Source organism: Hyla sarda, chromosome 8 (genome assembly GCF_029499605.1).
Source record: "Hyla sarda isolate aHylSar1 chromosome 8, aHylSar1.hap1, whole genome shotgun sequence".
NCBI lineage: Eukaryota > Metazoa > Chordata > Amphibia > Anura > Hylidae > Hyla > Hyla sarda.
Window position 1 is genome coordinate 169,981,117 of NC_079196.1, and position 17,458 is coordinate 169,998,574.

Consider the following 17,458-nt stretch of genomic DNA (forward strand, 5'->3'; position numbering starts at 1 on the left):
CACATTAGGGCAATGGACCTGTACCAGCTACCATTCAAAAATGAAAACCACTTAATGTTTAGGATAAAAACAGTTAATTCAGATACAATATAATGCTGATACAATATAATTATAAAACATTATCCATTCTTTTACTTCATATTACTGGCCATAAGCTGCACACAGCACCAAGAGGTTATCTTTGGTTATGCTTTCCCTCTCTAAGGCTCTGTTCACGCTGCGGAATTTCTGTTTTTGTGGATTCCGCTCAGAAATGCATTGCCGTCTATGGAGATGACACATTTCTGCACAGTCCTAGTGCCACCAGATTAAGTAATGTTCCAGCGGACATGCAACACATTTTCCGCCATATGAACATGGCCTTAGGGGCAGTTCCACAAGTCTAACATTATTTTTTTTTTTTCTGCACTGTGATTGAGCATGCCAGTAATATCGTATACATATTACAGGAAATGCAGCTACTTTCCATTTACTTCTTTCCAAAAAGACATATTGATGAGGCAGCTCTTGATTATTAAATCATATTTAGCTCTGTACTTCTTTCATTACCACTCAGAGATGGGAGCCAAGATGCAAGGAGTACTGACTGATAACTACTAAGGTTGCTGAATAGCTGCGGTCGGTCTGACAACTGGAGGCTGAACAGGACAGGAGATCAGTGCAGGATCGGAGCAGAGGTGGGTCACAGTTTATTGTTTTACTGCATGTCGGGCCTTTAAAAAAAAAAACATTGATAACCCCATTGAGAGAGGGAGAGATGCCAAGAGGAAAGAAGATTTCTCTTGCAACACAGGATGGGATTCTTTACTGTAAGAGCAGTAAACTCACTTAAAGAGTTTAAAAGGGGCCTGAAAGCATTTGTGTTGTGTAATAATATCACAAGTTATAGACAATAGAAATTGGGTATTAGCCCAGGTATTTATCAGAGGAGTGAGCTAGAACTTGTTTAGACAACCTTTTGAAGTTGCAGTCTCAAAAGTGACAAACAATATCGGGGTAATTTTTAAATCAGTTTGCAACACATTTTAGGTGTAAATTGAGCAAAAATTCTAGCGTACAACGTTAAGTACATATTTAAGATACCTTATTTCCAGAAAAAAATGCCTTATTGTGACACTCTAGACAGTTTTCTAAAGTGTGGGTGTAGTGTTGACATTTAAGACACATTTATCATCCAAGGAAAGATCGATTGGGCCTTAAATTTTTGCTCCAAAGTAAATCCTAATAAAAATAGTGTATTCTCAGTGCGCCAGAAATCTGTCCAATTGTACATACTGTTTGGGACAGATTTCTGGTGCACTGAGAATAGGACAGATATATTATGTGCGCTACACCAGAATGATAAATATGTCTAAAACAGACAGACAGTCTTAAAGATGGCAACAGATAGGATTAGTCTACTAGAACTCAATGTATACATTAATTACACAGTCCATTAATAAACCAATATGCATTTTTTGCTTTCACTTTCAGTGAAATATAGCAGAACATTTTTGGGTTGAACCATCTATGAAAAATAAATACCTGAAATTTTCCATTAACCAAACAATGAAGGTCTCCAGGAGAATCTGCATTTCTTATATCCACATCATGAGGGGAAACATAGATTTCCTGATTCTTCAGATTGAAAAACTGAATCTCAGTCAACCCCACGCTATAAGGATTTCCCCAGTTAGATAGGATTTCAACTGTGATATATATAGCATCTTTCTCTGCTGGTGGTGAAGAGACCTAGAACATGCAAAAACAAGGTGAAAATAACAGTGACAGCAAAAGCTTATATACACAATGGGGGAGATTTATCAAAACCTGTCCAGAGGAAAAGTTGCTGAGTTGCCTGTATCCCATACCTTGATAAAGCCGGTTTCTATCAGCGAAACGTTGGGGGGATGCTAGGGATAGGAATATTTTAAAATAGCAAGCCGGAAAAGAAAGTAGGAGTTTTATATTAGTTCTACCAAAGGGAATGTATGTTAACCCTAATAAACATAAGAAGTGATAATTAGGAATTATTGAAATACCTCCAGATAAATAAAAAAGGTCTTTAGGACAGATATCCAAACCGGATTGTGTTTTTAATACACTAAAATTTGTATTATTTTGAGCACAAGTTATTGGGATATTTTAAAATTATGAAATAAAAGTGAATTTTATAGGGGTAACCCTAGTTTAGGGCTTTGTCCCGGATGGGCTATATGCCCTGAAGGGAATTGGAATTAAAGTTTAAGATAACCCTGGGTACTCCTTGGGAGATTTTGAATTAGAGTTGCCCATAGCAACAAATCAGATTGCTTCTTTCATTTTTGAAAAGGCCTATGCAAAATGAAAGAAACAATCTGATTGGTTGCTATGGGCAACTCAGCAACTTTTCCTCTGGACAGGTTTTGATAAATCTCCCCCTATGTTTACTGCAGTATAAACTGCAATACATGCGCCATACCGTATGATACATACCAGCTTTAACCCCTTAAGGACCAAGGACGTACCGGTACGTCCTTGGTTCTGCTCCCATGATATAACGCGGGGTTACACGGTAACCCCGCATCATATCATGGCGGGCCCGGCGTCATAGTGAAGCAGGGACCCGCCGCTAATAGCGCGCAGCGCCACGCGCTACTAACCCTTTAGCCGCGCGCTCAGAGCTGAGCCGCGCGGCTAAAAGCGAAAGTGAAACCATGCCGGTTAACTCAGTGGGCTGTTCGGGATAGCCGTGGCGAAATCGCGGCATCCCGAACAGCTTACAGGACAGCGGGAGGGCCCCTACCTGCCTCCTCGCTGTCCGATCGCTGAATGACTGCCCAGTGCCTGAGATCCAGGCATGAGCAGTCATGCGGCAGAATCATCGATCACTGGTTTCCTATGAGAAACCAGTGATCAATGATAAAGATAAGTGTGTGCAGTGTTATAGGTCCCTATGGGAGCTATAACACTGCAAAAAAAAAGTGAAAAAAAAAAGTGAATGAATATCATTTAACCCCTACCCTATTAAAAGTTTGAATCACCCCCCTTTTCTCATAAAAAAAAAAAACACAGTGTAAATAAAAATAAACATATATGGTATCACCGCGTGCGGAAATGTCAGAATTATAAAAATATATCATTAATTAAACTGCTCGGTCAATGGCGTGCGCGCAAAAAAATTCCAATAAGTCCTATCAATGCAAAAAATGGTACCGTTAAAAACTTCAGATCACGGCGCAAAAAATGAGCCCTCATACCGCCCCATACACGGAAAAATAAAAAAGTTATAGGGGTCAGAAAATGACAATTTTAAACATATTAATTTTCCTGCATGTAGTTATGATTTTTTTCCAGAAGTACGACAAAATCAAACCTATATAAGTAGGGTATCATTTTAATCGTATGGACCTACAGAATAATGATAAGGTGTCATTTTTACCGAAAAATGTACTACGTAGAAATGGAAGCCCCCCAAAATTTACAAAACTGCGTTTTTTTCCATTTTGTCGCACAATGATTTTTTTTTTCCCGTTTCACCGTAGATTTTTGGGCAAGATGACTGACGTCATTACAAAGTAGAATTGGTGGCGCAAAAAATAAGCAATCATATGGATTTTTAGGTGCAAAATTGAAAGAGTTATGATTTTTTAAAGGCAAGGAGCAAAAAACGAAAATGCAAAAATGGAAAAAACCCCGGTCCTTAAGGGGTTAATATATAAATACTTTTTAATAACAGAAACTATTCTCAGCTCCACAGAATTTTTTAATGTTAGCAAATGAAACATCTATATGAGCAAAACAAAAGAAAAGAAATGCGTTGTAGAGATCAAACAATACTTTATTGAGTACACAAAATACATTAAAAACCCATGAAAGGGATTAGAGAAAATACAATGAACATTATGATAATGGTCGCAATGGACCAGACTGAAGAAATGGTGGCTACCAATAGTATAAATATAATACACAGGAATGTATGTAAACAAATCCTTATTATTGGGACTAAACCCACATACAGGGATATAGCATGATAAAAAAAAGGTTACTCTGATGCTGAATAGATTATAGCAAAATATAAAACAACATATAAAAAGACCACAGTGGGACAGAGTATACCTGGGTAACCAACACCTAACCCAACGTTTCGCTACTGCTTCATCCGGGGATTTTACATTTTTTTATTATTTTTTTTTGGGTTCTCAAATGAAACATATATCCCCATACAGTTCTATGGGGGATGCGGGGAGGCACGAATGCTGCCTCTCCCATAGAGATGTATGGAGGAGGCGTGCCGGCCACAACGTCATGCTGCGGCTGGCACGCCCCCTGCACGGGAGAGCCGCGGCCCCGTACAGGAGATCGCCGGGGGCCCCAGCGTTCGGACCCCCCGCGATCAAACACTTATACCCTATCTTGAGGATAGGGGATAAGTGTTTGTACTGCTGCAGATGTCCTTTAACAAAGAGTTGTTATGGAATTCTGGTGGAAACAGCCCATCCATGTATTACATCTGAAGGATTGCCATATTGTGCTATACATAAGCCATAGCTTCCTTCTGTGATGTCAGCTGTTCTCCATGGGTTTCCAGACACACCAATATCAGCTATAGGTAAGCCAGCTTCATCTAAAGGAATTCTCTTTACAATACCGGAGATCTCCATCTCTCAAACATGTTTCACTCTCCCTTTCTTGTCAGACATACTTCACTACACTGGGGTTTACATATTGTTACTGGAGTGTTAGTTCAGAACAAGGGATTTCTACTTTTGCAACATCTGGAGGTCCGCAGGTTGAAGACCACTGGTATTGGAGGTTACACTGTACTCACGTGTCCCCGCCGCTCCGGATCGTCACCGCTCGTCACCGCTGCCCTGGATGTCGCCTTCCATCACTGTCGCTGCGTCCCCGGGGTGTCCCCGACGCTCCGGCAAGGCCTCTGCTTCCCCGGCATCCTCTCTCTCCGTCGTCGCCATCACGTCGCTACACATGCCGCTCCCATTGGATGACGGGACGGCGTGCGCATCGACGTGATGACGACGATTGAGAGCACCGACTATGCAGGGGATCTCGAAGAGGACGCGCCGGAGCCCCGAGGACAGGTAAGTGATAGTCAGCGGACCACACGGGGCACCGTAAACGGCTATCCGGTGGCAGCTGAAGCAGTCTGCGCTGCCGGATAGCAGTTTATGCGATGGCCCCGACATTCAAAAGCATCGTATGTGGATGCTGCCTTCAACATGCGATGGCCTCTGAGAGACCATCGTATGTTGAATTGATCGTATGTCGTGGCCATCGTAGGTCGGGGGGTGACTGTACTTGCTTCTCTATCCCTATTACTGGATAGTAATATTCTATTTTAGATTTTCCATCCCTTTACGGTTTTGGATATCTTTTTTGTTAAATCCTTGTTTAGTATTGTTTTAAATTGTTATTTGACAATTTTTCCTGTTTGGAACATTAGATAAAAGATAATCACTCAGAACATATAATATTATTGAACCTGATTCCTGGACCCGGAAGATCCCCCCCTCTCGTCACCGACTAGATTATAAGGTAATTCATTTGCACATCTGAAGATGAAGAGACAAACCTTCACCTGTGTGTGCAAAACTAGGAGAGATCTTAGAAAAGATATATGTACATAGAATGGGAATGTCCTACTTTTCTGATCCTACTGATACAGTCATACGTCAAGTCTATGCATATAAACCTACATAACTACTAATAGCATACACTTGAAAAAACTAAAAGGCTGTAAGAACGTGTACAATTAGGATCTGTCAACCATTGACTATTATGGGGTGATCTTAAATATGTCGTGAGCTTATTCAAAAGGAACATCCAATAAACATATACTGCCAATGGAGAAGACATGTAAACGCCACTCCATTCCAAAAGAAGACTTTATACCTTCTTCGCAAGATCACAAGATGGCCCAGCAATAAGACTCTCCATGATTTTACATATATTCCCTTTCCTGTGGATAGGGAATAAGTCTTAATAGTGCATAATAGTCCTAATTAAGGCCTTAATGCTCAATTGGCTGTCATAGCATATAGGTTTATGATGAAAAGCTATTGAAAGCCAATGACGCATCTGTTAAAGAAGAACTATCATGCAGGACAACTTATCCCCCTATCCAAAAGGATAGTAGTTAAGTGTCTGATCGCAGGGGATCCGACCGTTGGGACCCCCTGCGATATCCTGCACGGTACCCAGGCTCTCACCAGGAATGGGGCGTGTCAACCCTTGCCCCAAGCAGTGTCCCCCCCCCCCCCCCCATGTATCTCTATGTGAGAGCCGGATTTTTCAGTGATTGGGTATCTCCGGCTCTCTCATAGAGATACATGGAGAGGGTGTGTCGGTCACTGCTTCATCCGGGGGTCGACGCGCTCCATTCCTGGGGTCTTTTGGGGTGCCGTGCAGGAGATCACAGGGGGTCCCAGCGTTAGCCTTATGCCTATCCCAGGCATTATCTGCCTGAAAATGTGCACAATTTTTCTTTTCATTTGCAGTTTTTCTGGCAGGGCTTCTTTGTCTAATTTAGGAAGTTAAGTACACAACATAACTGTGTAAACTTTGGATGCGCAATCGGGGAAAAGGCACGTATCCTATGCCCCCTAGGAGAATCACCACATCCCTACTAAGCCATGACCCCTCCAAAAACTGAAAATAAAATAGCGCAAAATCAAATCATAGATAAGACACACAGCCTCCCAAGGCAGGAAAACCATTCAAAGTGCAAAAACAATGATGAATTCCCAGTTAGAGTTTACGCTAGGAGCCTTCCTGATGTGCACTTTAAACAGAGGGAACACATGTAATGTGAATCCAGTGTAAGCAAGTTTATCTACACACTAGAAATAGGTTAATGTGTTATAAATTTTAACAATTTTACTAGGAGGCCATAATGTAACATGTTGAAACTTCTCAATAAAAAAATGTAGAAAAAAAAAAAAATGAACAAAGTAGATGTAAAACAAAAGACTCTAATCCGACCAAAATAAGACAGAACGCTTACCAGAGCAAAATGCTTCTTTCTAATGTAAAAAAAAAAAAATAGATAACAAAAAATCCTATCCTGCTGAGAAATAAAAGGGATATTAGGAGTCAAAACAAGTGTTTTTCTGCTTATGCACGAGCATTGATCTGAGGAGTCATCCCTTCTGTATGATTACAGAACTTGTTGTTGCCTTTTAATTTTGTAATTTCTATCAGCAGGGGGCATCATTACCAGAGTGCTGCAAACAGCGCCGAATAAGGGGCAGAATAGTTTGTAGTGCGCTACACATGGCATTATCATTTTCAGCAGCGTCTCCTGAGATTTCGACGTATAACCTGCACACTGAGTAAATTGTACGTGACTCATCTGTGACCTTTTGCATGATGACAAAAAATTCCAACTCTGATCCCAGAAATATTTTGTATTTGACTATTATTGCTAAACTCTTTATATTATATGCTACTGAGAAATGCATATTTCATGTACTTTACCGCTTAACCTATTAATTACTAGAGCACTTACAAAGCATGCGAGGAATTTCTGTCAAGTACAAGTAATATAAAATAAAAATCACTAAAAAAGGGAGAAAACGAGCAATTGAAAAGCTTATAAATATAACAACTGCAATACACATCCTGATGTATACTGCCAACATTCTCTACAAAGCATAAAAATAGATTCTAGGAGCGTCAGTTGTCTCCTTGATAAATGGATTATATTTAGCTGTTTTCCTAGTTACATTAGGTCCCTTTGAGGTTATCACCCTGCTTCCCTAGATACCTGAATGGAAAATATAGCTAGTTATGAAGTAATAATGGAATAAGGGGAGAATAACTGCATTACTAGGCTGATTCCACATTCAAAAAGATGAGAAAACAGAGCACATTTATCAAAAAAGCCTTTGATGCCCAAGGCCTAGGGATGAGCGAATCGAAACTGACGAATCCAAATTAGTTCCGAATTTCAGGAAAATTTGATTTGCAACAAATGCGAAACTCGCCGCGATTCGATCGTGCTAATCGCTTCATTAAACTCAATTTAGTGCGGTCCAGGTTCCAGGGCATCTAAAATGAATCAACATGTGAGGACATGGGGGCAAGGAATCCTGGGAAGGCATGAACAAGGGTCAGCGGGATGACCCTGAATCACATGCAGCCTATCAGCAGCCACCGCTGTGATGTCACAGCCCTATATAATTGGCAGTCATCTTGCGGCCACTCACATCAGCGTTCTATTGCAGAGAGAGGGACAGAGAGCAGTGTGTTGCACAGAAAAGCTTTTTTACAGCAGCGATTCACCTCAAGCTCAAATCCAGCCTAGAAGCACTGATCGGGAAGCAAGAGAGATTGAGAGAGAAAGTGCAATTGTGGGTGTATTACAGCAGCGATTCAGCTCAAGCCCAATTCCACCCTAAAAGCACAGATAGGGAAGGGAGAGAGATTGAGAGAGAAAGTGCAATTGCGGGTGTATTACAGCAGCGATTCACCTCAAGCTCATATCCAGCCTAGAAGCACAGATAGGGAAGGGAGAGAGATTGAGAGAGAAAGTGCAATTTTGGGTGTAGTACACAGCGACTGTGTGCTGCAGCACTGGTGTGTGTGTGTGCAACAACGGAAAAGCTAATAGTAGCCAGCCAGTTAGGGTGAGCAAAGCACTAAAAGCGTAATGTCCTCTATTGACTGTAACCTGTGGGTACATCTAAATGGTGTACCATTTTGTTCCTGTTAAAGTCTCAAGGGCCTAGTTACTGTGAAAGGCCAGCCAAAAGTACACACCTGCTGGTATTGTAGACAAATACACCCTGTTCCAAATTATTACACAAATTCTATTTAAGTGTCACAAAGATTAAATATTCTGTTTTTCAGTTTAACTCATGGATGGCATTGTGTCTCTGGGCTCTTTTGATCACTGAAAACAATCTCGGACACCTGTGATAATTATATTGCCAGGTGAGCCCAATTTAAGGAAAAACTACTAAAGGTAGGTGTTCCACATCATTAAGCAGAGCACCATAGTCAAGCAATATAGGGAAGAAAAAAAAGATCTCTCTGCTGCAGAAAAGAGTGAAATAGTTCAATGCATTGGACGAGGTATGAAAACATTCGATATTTAATGAAAACTTAAGCGTAATCATCGCCCTATTAAGAGATTTGTGGCTGATTCAGAGCACAGACTTATTTGTGCAGATAAAGGCACATTGAGGAAGATTTCTGCCAGATCCATGCATCGGATCAAGAGAGCAGCTGCTAAAATACCATTACATAGCAGCAAACAGATATTTGAAGCTGCAGGTGCCTCTGGAGTTCCACGGACATCAATGTGTAGAGTCCTCCAGAGTCTTGCATCTGTGCATAAACCTTCTATTTGGCCACCACTAACCAATGCTCACAAGCAGGCAGAAAAATACATGAAGACTAATTTTCAAACAGTCGTGTTCACTGATGAGTGATATGCCCTGGATGGTGCAGATGGATGGAGTAGTGTATGGTTGGTGGATGGCCACCCTGTTCCAACAAGGCTGCGATGTCAGCAAGTCGGTGGTGGAGTCATGTTTTGGGCAGGAATCATGGAAAGAGAGCTGGTTGGCCCCTTTAGGGTCCCTGAAGGTGTAAAGATGACACCTGCAAAATATGTGGAGTTTCAGACTGACCACTTTTTCCCCTGGTACAGAAGGAACTATGCTTTCCATAATAATATAATCTCCATGCATGACAATGCACCATCTCATGCAGCAAAGAATACCTTTGTATCAATGGCTGCTATGGGGTTAAAAAGGACAGAAAGTCATGGTGTGGCTTACATTCTCCCCTGACCTCAATACTATTGAGAACCTTTGGAGCATACTCAAGCAAAAGATCTTTGAGGGTGGGAGGCAGATTACATCCAAACAGCAGCTCTGGGAGGCGATTCTGACAGATACAAGCAGAAACTGTCCAAAAACTCACAAGTTCAATGGATGCAAGACTTGTGAATCTGCTATGAAATAAGGGGTCCTATGATAAATGTAACGTGATCTGTTAAAATGTTTAAAAGTTAAAATGTTGTTAAAAGTTTGATTGAAATAGCTTTTGATTTCAGTAAATATGCTGCAAACACAACAAATGACAATTTTCAGTTCTTAACAACCTTTAAAGTGTTTTGAAACTTACTGTGCATAATAATTTGGAACAGTGCATTGCAAGTTTTTTATGTTTAAAAAAAAATACTGTTCTCATTAGGAGGTTTGTTTAATAAAATTTGAATTGTACTCTTAATAGTTGATAACATGAGAGTTATGCTGACTGTTATTTACATCAATTATTTAGGTCAAAGAGAAAAATATAATTTGCATAATAATTTGGAACAGGGTGTACTGTTTTAAAGGGGTACTCCGGTAAAAAAAACTATATAAAAAATCTTAATCCTTCCTGTACTTATTAGCTGCTGAATACTACAGCGGAAATTCTTTTCTTTTTGAAACAGAACTGTCTGCTGACATCACGATCACAGTGCTCTCTGCTGACATCTCTGTCCATTTTATGAACTGTCCAGAACAGCATATGTTTGCTATGGGGATTTCCTTTTACCCTGGACAGTTCATAAAATTGACAGAGATGTCAGCAGAGAGCACTGTGCTCGTGATTCAGCAGACAGCTCTGTGTTTCAAACGGAAAAGAATTTCCACTGTAGTATTCAGCAGCTAATAAGTACAGGAAGGATTAAGATTTTATAATAGAAGCAATTTACAAATCTGTTTAACTTTCTGGCACCAGTTGATTTAAAAAAAAAAAAAAAAAAAAAACGTTTTTCAACGGAGTACCCCTTTAACCTGTTGGGGACGAAGGGCGTATGCATACGCCCTTGCGTCCTGGTACTTAAGGAAGAAGGGCGTATCCATATCTATCAGCAGGCACCCCGTGCAAATGCCCAGGGGCGATCGGCGCAAATCGCAAGTGAATTCACACTTGCGATTTGCGCCAATTCCGGGTCATTACGGGTCTATGGTGACCCGGAATAGAAGGGGGATCGCGGTTGTCTAAGAAAACTACGATCCCCCTAAAGCGATAGTAGTGAGGTGGCAGGGGTGCCACCCCTCCTATCCCTGCTATTGGTGGTCTAGAAGCAACCACCAATAGCAGATCGGGGGCGGAGGGGTTTAGTTTCGTTTTCCCCGTCCTGCCCTCCCACAAGAGGCGGGGCAGGACGGGGAAAACGACGGGGACCAAACGCCGAAGGTCCACTTACCCCTCCGGAGGCTGCGGGCGACTGTGAGCGGCAACGGAGGTCAGCGCGGGCAGCGTGCGGCAGAAGAAGACGGCTCCCTGGATCCTACAGAAGCCGGTAAGTTGCCTAGCAACATCTGGAGGGCTACAGTCTGAGACTGTAGCCCTCCAGATGATGCAAAACTACAACTACCAGCATGCCCAGACAGCTGTTTGGGCATGCTGGAATATGTAGTTTTGCAACAGCTGGAGGGCTGCAGTTTGAGACCACTATATAGTAGTCTCTAAACTGTATCCCTCCAGATCTTGCAAAACTACAACTCCTAGCATGCTCAAACAGCTCTTTGCTGTCTGGACATGCTGGGATTTGTAGTTTTGCAACATCTGAAGGGTCACAGTTTGGAAATCACTGGGCAGTGGTCTATAAACTGTAGCCCTCCAGATGTTGCAAAACTGCAAATCCCAGCATGCTGAAACAGCAAACAGCTGTCTCACCATGCTGGGAGTTGTAGTTGCGTAACCTCCAGCTGTTGCATAACTACATCTCCCAGCATGCCCTTCGGCGATTAGTACATGCTGGGAGTTGTAGTTTTGCAACAGCTGGAGGCACCCTGGTTGGAAAATACTGTTGGGTAACAGAACCTTACTGAAGGTTTTCCAACCAGTGTGCCTCCAGCTGTTGCAAAAGTACAACTCCCAGCATGCACTGTCAGTGCATGCTGGGAGTTATGGTTTTGAAACAGCTGGAGGTTTGTCCCCCCATGTGAACGTACAGGGTACATTCACACGGGCAGGTTTACAGTAAGTTTCCTGCTTCAAGTTTGGTCTGCGGCAAATTTCTCGCCGCAGCGCAAACTCCTAGCGGGAAACTCACCGTAACACGCCAGTGCGAATGCACCCTAAAAACACTTCACTAACACATAATAAAGAGTAAAACACAACATACACACCCCCTTACACTGCCCCCCCCCCCCCCAATAAAAATGAAAAACGTATTGTACTGCAGGGTTTCCAAAACGGAGCCTCCAGCTGATTCGATTCGAATCGCGATACCAGTGTGGCGATTCGATATATCCCGATATATATCGCGATACCGTCTAGGTGACGATACATCGCGATATATCCCGATTCTGTTTAAAAAACAATGTCTTTTACGCTTTTATTAAAACTTTATATATATTTTTTTTTTTTTGTACACTTTATTAGTCTTTTAGGAATCATTAGATTCCTCAGACAGATGAATAGAGTTCTATTGAACTCCATTTATCAATGACAGAGCCACGGAGAGCATACACATCTCCCTTTAGACGCCGCTGTCAGCTTTGACAGTTGCGATCTAAAGGGTTAATAGCCAGCCGCAGCGATCGCCGCATGCTGGCTATTAGCGGCGGCCCCCGGCTACTGAGAACAGCCGGGGGCTGCAGAGTATGGAGCGGGCACGAGTCGGAGCCCGCTCCATACATCCAGAGCACCGCCGCCGTGTCAGATCCGGCTGACAAAATGTGGAACTTGTATCTCCTGATGCCCGGGACATGCTTTCTGTGCATCAGGAGATACAAATTCCACATCACTAAAGCGATTTTTCACTTGCCGATACTGAAACGATTCAAAATATTTTTGAATCGATTCAGTATCGGCAAGTGAAAAATCGCGATAATCGCGGGAATCGATTTTTTCTTACATCCCTACTGTCCAGGCATGTTAGGAGTTAAGCAACAGCTGGAGGCACCCTGTTTAGGAATCACTGGCGTAGAATACCCCTATGTCCACCCCTATGCAATTCCTAATTTAGTCCTCAAATGCGCATGGCGCTCTCTCACTTTAGAGCCCTGTCGTATTTCAAGGAAACAGTTTAGGGCCACATATGGGGTATTTCCGTAATCGGGAGAAATTGCACTACAAATTTTGGGGGGATTTTTCTCCTTTTACCCCTTATGAAAAGGAAAAGTTGGGGGTTACATCAGCCTGTTAGTGTAAAAAAAAAAAAAATGTTTACACTAACATGCTGGTGTTGCCCCATACTTTTTATTTTCACAAGCAGTAAAAGGAAAAAAAGCCCCGCAAAATTTGTAACACAATTTCTCCTGAGTACGGGAAATACCCCATAAGTGGGTGTAAAACGCTCTGCGGGCTCACAACAAGGCTCCGGAGTGAGAGCGCACCATGTACATTTGAGGCCTAAATTGGTGATTTGCACAGGGGTGGCCGATTTTACAGCAGTTCTGACATAAACGCAAAAACATAAATACCCACATGTGACCCCATTTTGGAAACTACACCCCCCACGGAACGTAACAAGGGGTATAGTGAGCCTGAACACCCCACAGGTGTTTGATGAATTTTCATAAAATTTGGATGGGAAAAGGAAAAAAAAGAATGTTTTCACTAAAATGCTGGTGTTACCCTAAATTTTTAATTTTCACAAGGGAAAATAGGAAAAAACAAAACAAAATTTGTAACCCCATTTCCTCTGAGTAAGAACATACCCCATATGTGGATGTAAAGTGCTCAGCGGGCGCACTACAATCCTCAGAAGAGAGGGAGCGCCATTGGGATTTTGAAGAGAAAATGCGTCCGTAATTGAGGGCCACATGAGTTTACAAAGCCCCCATAGTGCCAGAACAATGGACCCCCCCCACATGTGACCCCATTTTGGAAACTACACCCCTCGTGTAAGGGGTACATAAGGGGTACAGTGAGCATTTATGCCCCACAGGTGTCTGACAGATTTTTGGAACAGTGGTCCGTGAAAATGAAAAATTTTATTTTTCATTTGCACAGTCCACTGTTCCAAAGATCTGTTAAATGCCAGTGGGGTGTAAATACTCACTGCACCCCTTATTAAATTCTGTGAGGGGTGTAGTTTCCAAAATGGGTTCACATGTGGGGGGGTCCACTGTTCTGGCACCACAGGGGGCTTTGTAAGCGCACATGGGCCCTGACTACCATTCCAAACAAATTCTCTTTCCAAAAGCTCAATGGCGCTCCTCCTCTTCTGAGCATTGTATTTCGCCCGCAGAGCATTTTACGTCCTAACATGGGGTATTTCCATACTCAGAAGAGATGGGGTTACAAATTTTGGGGGACATTCTCTCCCATAACCCTTTGTAAAAATGGTAAATTTGGGGAAGAAGCTGCACTTTAGTGAAAGAAATTTTTTTTTTTCATTTACACATCCGATTTTAACAAAAAGTCGTCAAACACCTGCGTGGTGTTAAGGCTCACTGGACCCCTTGTTATGTGCCTTGAGGGGTGTAGTTTCCAAAATGGTATGCCATGTGGGGTTTTCTGCTGTTCTGGCACCATAGGGGCTTCCTAAATGTGACATGCCCCCCAAAAACCACTCTCCAAAATCCCATTGTTGCTCCTTCCCTTCTGAGCCCTCTACTGCGCCCGCCGAACACTTTACATACACATATGAGGTATTTCCTTACTCGAGAGAAATTGGGTTACAAATTTTCGGAGGCTTTTTCTCCTATTACCACTTGTAAAAATTCAAAAACTGGGTCTACAAGAACATGCGGGTGTAAAAAATGAAGATTTTGAATTTTCTCCTTCACTTTGCTGCTATTCCTGTGAAACACCTAAAGGGTTAACAAACTTACTGAATGTCATTTTGGCTACTTTGAGGGGTGCAGTTTTTATAATTGGGTCATTTGTGGGGTATTTCTAATAGGAAGGCCCTTCAAATCCACTTCAAACCTGAACAGGTCCCGGAAAAATTTCGATTTTGAAAATTTTGTGAAAAATTGGAAAATTGCTGCAGAACTTTGAAGCCCTCTGATGTCTTCCAAAAGTAAACACATGTTAACTTTATGATGCAGATATAAAGTAGACATATTGTATTTGTGAATCAATATATAATTTATTTGGAATGTCTATTTTCCTTACAAGCAGAGAGCTTCAAAGTTAGAAAAAGGCAAAATTTTCAAATTTTTCATCAAATTTTTGAATTTTTCACCAAGAAATGATGCAAGTATCGACAAAAATTTATCACTACCATAAAGTAGAATATGTCACGAAAAAACAATCTCGGAATCAAATTTATAAGTAAAAGCATCCCAGAGTTATTAATGCTTAAAGTGACAGTGGTCAGATTTGTCAGATGCTCCCGTCCTTAGGGTTATAATGGGCTCCGTCCCCAAGGGGTTAAGCATACTGGAGTGCATTGTACTCCCCTCATGAGTGCATACCACATAAGTACATCTATGTGGTGTACCATTTTGTTCCGGTTAAAGTCTTAAGGGCCTAGATACTGTGAAAGGCCAGCCAAAAGTACACACTTACTGCTGTTTTAGACAAAAAATGTTTTAAGTGTACTGGAACGCATTGTACTCCTCTCATATGCACAAGTATGTCAGGCAGAGAAGTGCCTGGACATGCACAGAGGAGTGGCAGAGGCCTAAAATCATCAGGCGCAGGCAGAGGTCGCAGCAGACTAGGGGAGAGTGGCAGCAGGAGTCACAGCGAGAGGCCTGAGCTCCCGGTATCAGCTAGCGGTCGTGTCTCGACCAGCAACCCATCTGATGTCATTGACTGATTAACACGGTCATCCACTTCACCACAAGTGACATCTGACACCCCCAATCAACAGGCAGTGGGTTCCTCAGACACAACCCTCAGTTTGCATGGCCCGGGAGCAGTCCATGTCCTCCAATTGCCTCTGTCCTATGCTGTTACCTCCCCCATAGAAGTATTCTATGCTGAGGGTTCAGCTCCACTTTTTAGTCAGGATGATCTACTAGAGAACAGTCAGCAGCTACTGCCCAGCCAAGAAGTGGAGGAGAGATCCACCACTTCCTTCACTAGGCGGGCAAGTAGTGATGAGGAGAGTGGCGTGGTAGGTGGGGTTGCGAGCGATCAGGCTCCTGAAGCAGACACTGTTGAGGAACCTGAGGAGGAAATCAGTGATGTGCAGATACAACTCGATGAGCTGGATGCAGAAGGGGCATCATCATCATCAGTAAAAGAGGGTGGCAGGTTGCCCGTGAGGCAGCAGTTAAGCCAGAAAGATGGTGGCATGGTTGGGAGTTAGCATGGTGGCAGCAGTGGGAAGTCTGGAGCCAAACGTGCCAGGGGCAGACCACCTGCTTTGCGTCAGCCTACCTGCCTGGGAGGTAGTGGAACAGGTCCCTGGAGTCGGCGGCAGTAGCAGTCAGTCAGTGCAGACTGTTGGGGGGGGGGGGGGGGGAATCAGCTACTCTGCGGTGTTTTTCATTAATTATCCGGAGGATATTAACATACCCACAAGCAATTTAAAAAAAATATCTTTAATCTTTTCAATTGTGAGGCCCTTTGGTCTGGTCAGGCTGCCACCACCTCCAGGCTGTGTCATTCTGTCACCATATGGTCTCCTCTTGCTGCTGCCACCTCCAGGCTTGGCCATTCTGCCACATTTTGGTCTCCTCATGCTGCTGGGACATTACCTAATTTATTTTTATGGTAATCTATTTAAAATCTTCAATTTAACCCCTTAAGGACTGAACCCTTTTTCACCTTAAGGACTGAGTCCTTTTTTGCAATTCTGACCACTGTCATTTTATGCATTAATAACTTTGGGATGCTTTTACCGTTTATTCTGTTTCCGAGACAGTTTTTTCGTGACATACTCTACTTTAACGTAGTGATACATTTTCGGCGTTACTTGCATCCTTTCTTGGTGAAAAATACCCACATTTCGTGAAAAAATTGCATTTTTCTAACTTTGAAACTCTCTGCTTGTAAGGAAAATGGATATTCCAAATAAATTATATATTGAAACACATATAAAATATGTCTACTTTATGCTTGTATCATAAAGTTGACATGTTTTTACTTTTGGAAGACATTAGAGGGCTTCAAAGTTCAGCAGCAATTTTCCAGATTTTCACGAAAACCAGTTCAGTTTGAATTGGATTTGAGGGGCTTTCATCTGAGAAATACTCCATAAGTTACCCCATTATAAAAACTGCACCCCTCAAAGATTTCAAAATGACATTCAGAAAGTTTGTTGACCCTTTAGGTGTTTCAGAGGAATAGCAGTAAAGTGAAAGAGAAAATTCAAAATCTTAATTTTTTATACTCGCATGTTCTTGTTAGAGATGAGCGAACTTACAGTAAATTCGATTCGTCACGAACTTCTCGGCTCGGCAGTTGATGACTTTTCCTGCATAAATTAGTTCAGCTTTCAGGTGCTCCCGTGGGCTGGAAAAGGTGGATACAGTCCTAGGAGACTCTTTCCTAGGAATGTATCCACCTTTTCCAGCCCACCGGAGCACCTGAAGGCTGAACTAATTTACGCAGGAAAAGTCAT

General features: G+C 42.3%; 1 protein-coding gene across 4 annotated transcripts in view; it reads right to left on the reverse strand.

Annotated features, from left to right (window-relative positions):
- The window catches only part of KATNIP (katanin interacting protein), a 235,219-nt gene that overhangs the window by 144,366 nt on the left and 73,395 nt on the right, over positions 1 to 17,458 (reverse strand). For all 4 annotated transcript variants that reach the window (XR_008847228.1, XM_056536142.1, XM_056536141.1 and 1 more), the window contains one exon: positions 1,525 to 1,731. Coding sequence is in view for 3 of the 4 variants with exons in the window: in XM_056536142.1 (XP_056392117.1) it covers positions 1,525 to 1,731 (207 nt within the window). In the remaining variant the exon portion in view is untranslated. The remainder of the gene's footprint in view (positions 1 to 1,524; positions 1,732 to 17,458) is intronic.